The sequence below is a fragment of the Hippocampus bargibanti genome, linkage group LG16, assembly GCF_051943395.1.
Source record: "Hippocampus bargibanti isolate YZ-2025 linkage group LG16, ASM5194339v1, whole genome shotgun sequence".
Classification (NCBI taxonomy): Eukaryota; Metazoa; Chordata; class Actinopteri; order Syngnathiformes; family Syngnathidae; genus Hippocampus; species Hippocampus bargibanti.
This window is the reverse complement of record NC_142749.1, coordinates 16,768,157-16,776,728: the sequence shown is the minus strand read 5'-3', so window position 1 is coordinate 16,776,728 and position 8,572 is coordinate 16,768,157. Positions and strand designations below refer to the sequence as shown.

At 41.4% G+C, this 8,572-nt stretch overlaps 1 protein-coding gene across 2 annotated transcripts; it reads left to right on the top strand.

Annotated features, from left to right (window-relative positions):
* The first annotated feature begins 193 nt into the window (after positions 1 to 193).
* On the top strand, positions 194 to 7,942 carry map3k7cl (map3k7 C-terminal like). 2 transcript variants are annotated; one of them, XM_089016508.1, is made up of 6 exons: positions 434 to 571; positions 2,119 to 2,149; positions 2,238 to 2,333; positions 3,316 to 3,374; positions 4,232 to 4,347; positions 5,628 to 7,942. In XM_089016508.1, exons 3-6 carry the CDS (start codon positions 2,258 to 2,260, stop codon positions 5,791 to 5,793), a joined length of 417 nt encoding a protein of 138 aa, XP_088872634.1. In that variant the 5' UTR covers positions 434 to 571; positions 2,119 to 2,149; positions 2,238 to 2,257; the 3' UTR covers positions 5,794 to 7,942. The 2 variants fall into 2 exon arrangements, with proteins under 2 accessions (XP_088872633.1, XP_088872634.1); XM_089016507.1 differs by lacking the exon at positions 2,119 to 2,149 and having other exon boundaries at positions 194 to 571.
* Positions 7,943 to 8,572: the final 630 nt, after the last annotated feature.

Here is an 8,572-nt window from a genome sequence, read left to right as displayed (position 1 = left end):
TTTTTGTAAACGGTCGTATTGACAGTATTTTTCTACACTTCTAGTCCACTTCCGTTGCATCACGATACATTAAAATGGCGCTTACTGCCATCTAGCGGCCCGGGGCGGAATGGTCACCCGTGCTTCATGACGCAATATCGTATTGAATGTCATTACTCGGTGTACCATATCAAGTAGCCTGAAATGTCCTCTTGCGTACGCCTTGATGCATTGCCTTCCTCCTTTCGTCGTCTTTGCTATTTTAGTTATGAGAAGCTCGTATGGGGGGGTGTAATGTCATCCGAGACATTTTATTGTGAAGGGTCGGGTGGAGGGTGGTCGAATGGGCGCGCGTTGCTGATGCTTTCGCGTAGTTGATGTCGGAACTGGAGCGCGTCTAGACGAGAAGCCTCGAAACGAGCGGCGAGAAGAGGAGGGGGAGGAGGGGGGGTGGAAGGGGGCGCAAGTGAAGGGGGCCTGGTGCCAGAATTAACCCGAAAGCTCAGGAAAACTGTACACCGGATTTACCTGACTTTAAAACTTTTTCTGGGTTTGTTTTTTTGGAGGGCTAGGGGTTGGGGTGCTGCTTCGGGTAAGCTCTTTATTTATTTTGCTTTCACTGCATGGTAGCGATTTCATCTTTGATTGACAGTTGTCAAATGGATCATTTTAGCATGTGTTCCTTTCAATGCACGAAGAAAGATTTATTTACTGTTGCGTGCACATAAAAATATGTCTTGCGTTTGCATGTGCTTGACACTTTTAGTTAGCATAAAGCGTAATTGTGGTGTGTTTTGATTGACACCGGCAGAGCGAGATACCTCCTCGTGGTTTGTATAAGCGAATACATCAGAGAATTTTTAAACTGTGATTTAGTTAGTCAATTAGTTTTGCCAGCCGTTTAATTAGTTAATCATATCGTTACTCGTGGATTTAGTCAATAAATTAAGCGGTTGGTGAATATTTTTTATTATGTCAGTACATTATGTTTGTTCGCGAGTCGGTCATGTTCTATAAACTAATAAATCGGGTAATTTGAATATTTGTTAAACTGTGATCCGGTTAGTTTTGCCAGCTGGTTAATTAGTTAGGTAATCATTTCGTTAGCCATGGAGTTAGTCGATAAATTAAGCGGTTGGTATTTTTTATTACGTCACTGTGTTTGTTCGCTAGTCGGTCATGTTATACAAGCTAATAAATCGGGTAATTTGTCAATTTGTTAAAATGTGATATGGTTATTCAGTTACTTTTGCCCGTCGGTTAATTAGTTAATCATTTCGTTAGCCCTGGATTTAGTCGATAAATTAATCGGTTGGTCCATTTTTTTTTACGATGTCACTATGTTTGTTAGCTAGTCGGTCATGTTGTATAGGCTAATAAATCGGGTAATTTGTTAAAATGTGATTTGGTTATACAGTTAGTTTTGCCGGTCAGTTAATTAGTTAGTTAATCATTACGTTAATCATCGTTTAGTCGATAAATTAATCGGTTGGTCTTTTTTTTTTTTTTTTTACTGTCAGTATGTTTGTTCGCTAACCGGTGATGTTGTATAAGCTAATAAATCGGGTACTGTAATTTGTAAATGTGTCAACTGTGATTCGTTTATTCGGTTAGTTTTGCCGGTCGGTTATTTAGTTAGTTAATCATTTCATTAGTCATGGATTTAGTTGATAAATTAATCGGTTGGTCTTTTTTTTTTACAATGTCAGTATGTTTGTTAGCAAGTCGGCGAGTCAGTCGACCGATTAATTTGCCCAGCAAAGTCGACCAGTTAGCTGGTCAGTCTGTCCGACATTTTGTTTAGTCCGTTACTGACCGTTTATCTCAACTCATTTGTCAACGAAACTAACAGTTAGCCGGTCAGTTGTTTAATTCGTCAGTTCAAGACTTTTTAATTATGTTTGTTACTCATTAAGTCAACCTTCATTCACTCGATTGACCCGCTAAGTAGTAAGCCAGTAGGTCTGTCAGTCACTGTGCAATTGATTACTAACTAGTCAGTCAGTGAGCCAATGAACCAGTTACTTATTCGGCCAATGAGTAAGTCTCAGTCTGTTACTCGGTCGATTGGCAAGTTAGTAGGTCAGTAAGTCCATTAGGAAGGCAGTCTGTGAAGTACTTTTACTGTATTCCTTCCAGTGTCCAAGTTGTCGTCCAGACTACCGAGTCGGTCAGTTGATCGTCATCTTTCGAGCTCATTCCCAACGCGACATGCTGCTTCACCCAAAACCTAACGCTGATCATGTTATATATACCAGGAACTGTGACGCAGGGTTAAATGATCACGTCAGCCAGAAGAGTGTCTCCTGATGTACCCGAAGTTCAGATCTCCTTCAGCCTTGACCATACATCAGGTATGTACACTTCCCACAAAATACCCATAATAATTTAATTGAATTTCCGTTTGATCATCCGTGTGTGGAAAACACCTTAGCACATTTTGATCACCAAAATACGTTTGCCGAGAGGGGGGGGGGGGGTAGCTAGCTGGATAGCTATTTGCTATCTATCTTGTTATCTAGCTAACTACTGTATTTATTAGCTATATAGCTCGCTATTCATTAGCTATTTATTCGCTAGGTATTAGCTATCTCTTCGCTCGCAAATGGCTATTTGTTCGCTGGCTATTAGCTATCTATTTGCTGGCTAACGGCTATCTATTTGCTAGCTAGTTTGCTATCTATTTGAGTTACATCCGGGTTGAGTGAACTATCTTGTTATCTAGCTATCTACTGTATTTATTAGCTATATAGCTAGCTAGCCATTAGCTATCTATTCGCTAGGTATTAGCTATCTATTTGCTGGCAAATGGCTATCTGTTCGCTTGCTATCAAATGGATTATTATTATAAAATGGAGCCCACATGTATTGACTTTAGCGCTCCGTAGCCGTGACAGGTGTTGCCTTCATCCCCCGCCACCCGAACCCCTGACCCCGAGTTCATCCCGCTAGGGGCCGTCATGTTGTCACGTCCCGCAAATCCTCTTGTTGTTATTCGGTGCGGCGGCATGGATGCTTTTAGAAAGTTGCGTCACGGCCGCATGGGATTGTCATCGCGCGTTTCGCATGACTTCACCAAATCGACCGCCTGTTTGATTCTCTCGCCGCTGATGCACGCGGACACTTCATTAGGGACGGCAGTTTAGCGTGGAAACGGCCTGCGGTGAAAGCGAACTAAGCGTCTGCATCCAGTCCAGTGGCCACTAGGGGCACCCAAGAGTTGTTAACGCTCTTTGCTGCCCTCCTCCTCCCACTTTGTTCTGATTATGTGTGAAATGAAATAAATCGTATCGACATCTGCTAACCGAATGTGTTTTTTTTTTATGCTATCGACAGAAACACGAGATGCCGACAACCTTGCCCAGACTTTCCCAGAACTTGAACAACGACTACAGGTACTCAACATAGCGCGCTAGCTATGTATTCGTTATCTATTAGCTGTCTACCCAGCTGGCTATTTAGCTATCTGGCTTGCTATCTAACTGGATACCTGGCTAGCTGTCTGGGTGGCTTCCTAGCTAGCTAGCTATTTGCTATCTAAGTAGTGGGCTGGCTATCTATTAGTTATCTATTAGCTAGCTAGCTAGCTAGTTTTCTATCTATTTGAGTTACTACTGGGTTGAGTGAACGCTGGGGCATGTGGCTACCGCTGCTCACCCAGAGAAAAATTGATCCTATGACTGTAAAGTGATGATTATTATTATTATTATTATTATTATTATTATTATTATTATTATTATTATTATTATTGAAAGGCACCGCGCAAATTCAACATGTTTTCAAAATCAACTTTTATGGAGCGTTCGTGGAACCTGGGAAATTGGACATGACCACACAGTGATTTGCAGTCACAATATTTCGTATTTGGGGAGGAGTGCTTCAAGTGTCCATTTTAACTCATTGACTGCCAGATGATGTGCAAAAATGCGTCCACTCGGGCGCCAGGGTTATTGTCATTGTTACTCAAATTCCAAGACCCACAGATTATTGAGTTTTAGGACTACATAAACATTCAATTCAGTGTAAGAAACCTTAGACTTTAGTAAAAAAAACTTTAGGACTTTAGGGAAAAGAACATTGTCAGAGCTCTGACCAGCGCTTTATGGTCACCCCTGGCAAGAAAAACCAAAACCCGAACAAATTCGGGAATGGCACTCCACGTCACACTTTTCAATTCCAGAATAAATTCAAGAAGAGTCTGTAATTTATGTATGTATTTATTTATTTATTTTTGGATGTGGTGTCGGTTCAGCCTGTGTCGCCGTGCGTCTCCCTGAAGGAGAGCGTTCACGTGTACAAGGAACACTGCAGGATGGCCAAAGAGTTCCACCAAGTCAAGCACGACATCGCCGCCCTGGAGGAACGCAAGTGAGTTGCACCCGGGTTGCCATTCTTCGCATTCGTAGATGGCAGAAAAATATATGGCACTTGTCCAATGCTAACATGCTAATTCAAAAGAAATAATAATAATAATAATAATAGCTATCGGCTATCTATCCGCCTGGCTAGCTATTAGCTATCTATCTGGCTATATATTAGCTATCTATCCAGCTCGCCGACGGGCTAATAGCTGGCTATCTATTATCTATCCAGCTAGCTGGCTATCTATTAGCTATCTATGCAGCTACCTGGCTATCTATTAGATATCTATTAGCGAGATAGCTGGCTAGCTAGCTATTAGCTACCTATTAGCTATCCGGCTGGCTGGCTATCTGTTAGCTATCTATCCAGCTGGCTAGCTATTAGATAGTTAGCTGGCTGTCTATTAGCTGGCTATCTATAAGCTATCAAATAGCTATCTAGCCAGCTTTGGATCTATTTGAGTTATTCCGGGTTGAGTGAACGCTGGCGCGTGTGACTGCCGCTGCTCACCCACAGAAAAACTCATCCAGTGACTGTAAAGTGACCTTGAGAGTTTTGAAAGGCGCTTACAAATGAAATGGATTCTTAATAATAATAATAATAATAATTAATTGATGAATCTAAAAGGTGTGTCCCAGTGTTCATAATAGAATCTCTAGTGCTTGTGTTCTATTACTTTTAGCCGTTGCCGCGCGCATTAGCCCAACATTAGCGCCCTGTTGCTACGTCGAAAGCGAAAACGTCGCATGCACAAAATAGCCGCTGTTGAAAGTAACGGCCATCAATCATCCTGACGTAAACAACAGATTAGCCACACAATCTTCTCCCGTCTTTTAATAGACACTTTATTTACAGTCCGCCGCAACCCGACACAGCGCGCGCAGCCTCCCCTTCCCTGACTCAGTTTGCCCCCCCTCTCACCCCACTCATGTCTGAATTCCAGTCAGGATTGCAAAGGTTGACCCGAGCGTAGTCAAAGCCGTCACACCTCACCTCACCCATCCTGTTGGTTGACATTGTTGGCGGGGAACTGTCGGTTTGAGTTCGCGGTGCAAGAATCCCACTGACTTAGCGTTATAGCAGACCCGTCGCCGCCATGTTGTCGTGATTCTTCATTAAAAAAAAATATTTTGCGGGGTTCTGTCATCCGAATAAAAATAGTTTCGATTCATGATGGTAGCGGAATAACATTAAAGGCAACTTTCACATCAATGCTAACATGCTAACATGCTAGCATGTTGACATAGGCGCATTCTTCTGCTCTTTCGATCCGTCGCCCTCCCCAGGTGTCAGCTCCTGGCCGAATTGGTGGAGGATCAGAAGGTAACGGCGGAGATTTCCCGTCTAGAGGATGAGTTCCAGCGTCTGTCCGAGGAAAATCAAACACTCGTGACGAAGCATGGCGAGCGGTCGCGGCAACTGCAGCGGCTACGCAAGCCCGACTCGTCCTGACCATACGGTTATCTGGATTGTTTTTTTATTTAAACAAATCGCATATTAATGCTACGTCGTCGTTGGTTTGGAACTCCGACCTTAAGCGCCATCTTTGTGGAAGTAAAGATTAGCATTTTAGCCCAAGTTAGCCGCTACCTTGGTGAATTGACGGTAGCTTGCGTGGAAGGCAGCTCGAGGTGCATTGATGTGGTCCAAAATGGAGTTGAAGATCAAAACTTCGGAACCGGTCCTGGATTATTGTTCAGCGTGTGGAAGGTGCGTTTGAGAAAACTGGGATTTCTGAACGTCGGCGGGGCTGGAGTTAGACTTGATTATCTGTGGGTTGGTTTGGATTCTGGTTAAGTTTGGGTTGGGTTTAAGATGGAGTTTGGGTTTTTAGGGTTTGGGTTACTTTGAAGGTATGTGGTTATGGTTCAGGGGTTCAGGTCGTGGTTAGGGCTATCTTTATGTTGTTTCATTCAGGATTTAACTTAGATTTGGTTCGGGTTACCTTGCGACAAAGCTGGGTCACGTCTCTAAAAATTGTATTTGAGGTAGATTACTGCGATATTAGAATACAGTGATACCTCGGTTTACGAACCCCTTGCCTTACGAACTTTTTGGTTTACAAACGTCAAATTTATGAACATTTTACCTTGGCATACCAACTGTTTTTCGAGATACACACGTTGCTGCCACAATGAGTGATGTGTCGTTCGCGAACAAGCCCGTTCTCCTAACACGAAAATGGCAGCCGAATGTTTTTGTCCTCTATTCCCCGCCCCCATTCTTCAGTCAAAGCCACGTGATTGGTTTAAGAACGCAGCGGTGGGGGCGAGGGATAAACATGAAAGAGACAGGCAGACAAAAGAGAGAGTGTGAGAAACTGGATAGAAAACAGTGAAATTCGGACCCGTTTCAACTTTGATAGTTCAAAAGTAGAGTGTAGACTGCAAGGTTAAAATATCCCATCAATCAGGCTCCACAAATAACCCGCACAAGCCATCTGTACACTTGATGCAAAAAGCTATCAACCCAGCTAAACAGAACACAATTGATGAGGAACTAGATAAAATTATCACATAGACAAGGGATCATCCCCCAAGATGGTGAAAGAAGAAGGCTACGTTCCTCATCAAGTGTTTAATGCTGATGAAACCGGACACTCCATTCCATCAACGACCATCACGGGCAAATAAAATGACTTTATTATACTGTACAGTTTATTTCTTTAATTATAATACCGTATCACATTAATTATACATAAAATAAGGTATATTTTTTGTAGTTTTAAGCCTTAAAAAAATTGAAAGTAGAAAATTATGTTTTATGGGGACCTGGGAACGGATTATTCTTATTTTAATGGTTTCCTATGGGAAATTTTTTTTTGGGATACACACTTTTCGAATTACATACTCTGTCTGAGAACCAATTAAGTTCGTAAGCCAAGGTATCACTACATAGATATCTAGCTAGCTAGCGCGACAGAAGCTAGCTAAAAAGATCTTTAGCTAGCTATATTGTCTAGCTGGCTGGCTATCTATTAGCTATCTAGCTCTCTGACTAGCTATCTAGCTCGCGGGCTATTGGCTATCTATTAGCTAGCTGGCTAGCTTTCTATCTATTTGAGTTACTTCCGTGTTGAGTGAACGCTGAAGTGAATTCATGCGTAAAGAAATAATCTGAAGCTGAATGTTTTTGATGACATAAGATGAGCATGTAGATTCATAGCATACCGAAATGTCGTTTTTTTTTTTCTTGTAGGCTGAAATACTTTTTTTTTTTTCATCAAAAACAGATGACTGTCTTTTTTTTTAAGTCTGTAAAACAAAACAGATTGTATGTGCCAAGTTATTTCGGTCACGCTTCGCATAATCAAATAACTTTTATACACTCGTCGGACAGCCTGGTTCTGTTTGATGAGCACAATGAATAAAATGAAACATCACGTCACAACGCTCCACGCACAAGTTTCTTCTAATCAACCAAAACGAACAAAGCAAAAACAAGCCATCATGTAGGCATCCCAATAAAAGTCGCTTTCATTGGCGACAAGAAAAAAGTGTGGGTTGACAAGAAAAAAGTGGCAAGTTTTGCGATCGGTCGCCGAGTGAATGGCTGAATTGGCCCGCCGACAACCTTTTAATAAAGCCAAACTTGATTCCAAGGAGCTTTTTTGTCGTTCTTTCACGGAAACAGGAAGTTGATATCAAACCGTCGCCTGATTGGTCGCTGGGATGTTTCTGTTGCAATCTGACCACACTTCTGCTTTTAGTTCCATTTGTGGCGCACACACACACACACACAAACACACACACACATACACACAACCTGGAATGTTCCACGCACACATTCAAGATTCTTGATTCGGTATACTGACACAATGGCAATCAGTGCGTCATTACTTCTTGTTTTCAAATATGATTATAACACACAGACAAACATGAAAATCTATCTAATATCATTGCTCTTTGAAAATGTGCAATGGTTTTACTTTAATCAAATTTATAGTTTAAAACTTATCAAATGAAATTACCGTGCATATCTCATATTATGATGAGACGATCAAACAGTTTTTTTTGGCCCAATGAATGAAGCCATAACCACAAAAAAATTACAATTAAATACAATTATGGTGTTTGTGTTGTATTTTTTGGGGGGTTTGATTTTGTCAACTTTGTATTATTTTTTTATGTAAATAGATGTGGGGTCTTTCGTTGCACAACAAAAACGAAATTTATTTTTATGGACTTATTATTTACTCATTATTTACTATTTATTATTTTTTTGTAAATGT

Excerpts from the sequence above, each read along its gene's own strand:
- map3k7cl (XM_089016507.1), top strand. The coding sequence starts at position 2,258 with ATGATCACGTCAGCCAGAAGAGTGTCTCCTGATGTACCCGAAGTTCAG. Across the intron at positions 3,375-4,231 it reads AACTTGAACAACGACTACAG|CCTGTGTCGCCGTGCGTCTC; the intron begins GTACTCAACATA and ends GTGTCGGTTCAG. Across the intron at positions 4,348-5,627 it reads GCCGCCCTGGAGGAACGCAA|GTGTCAGCTCCTGGCCGAAT; the intron begins GTGAGTTGCACC and ends CGCCCTCCCCAG.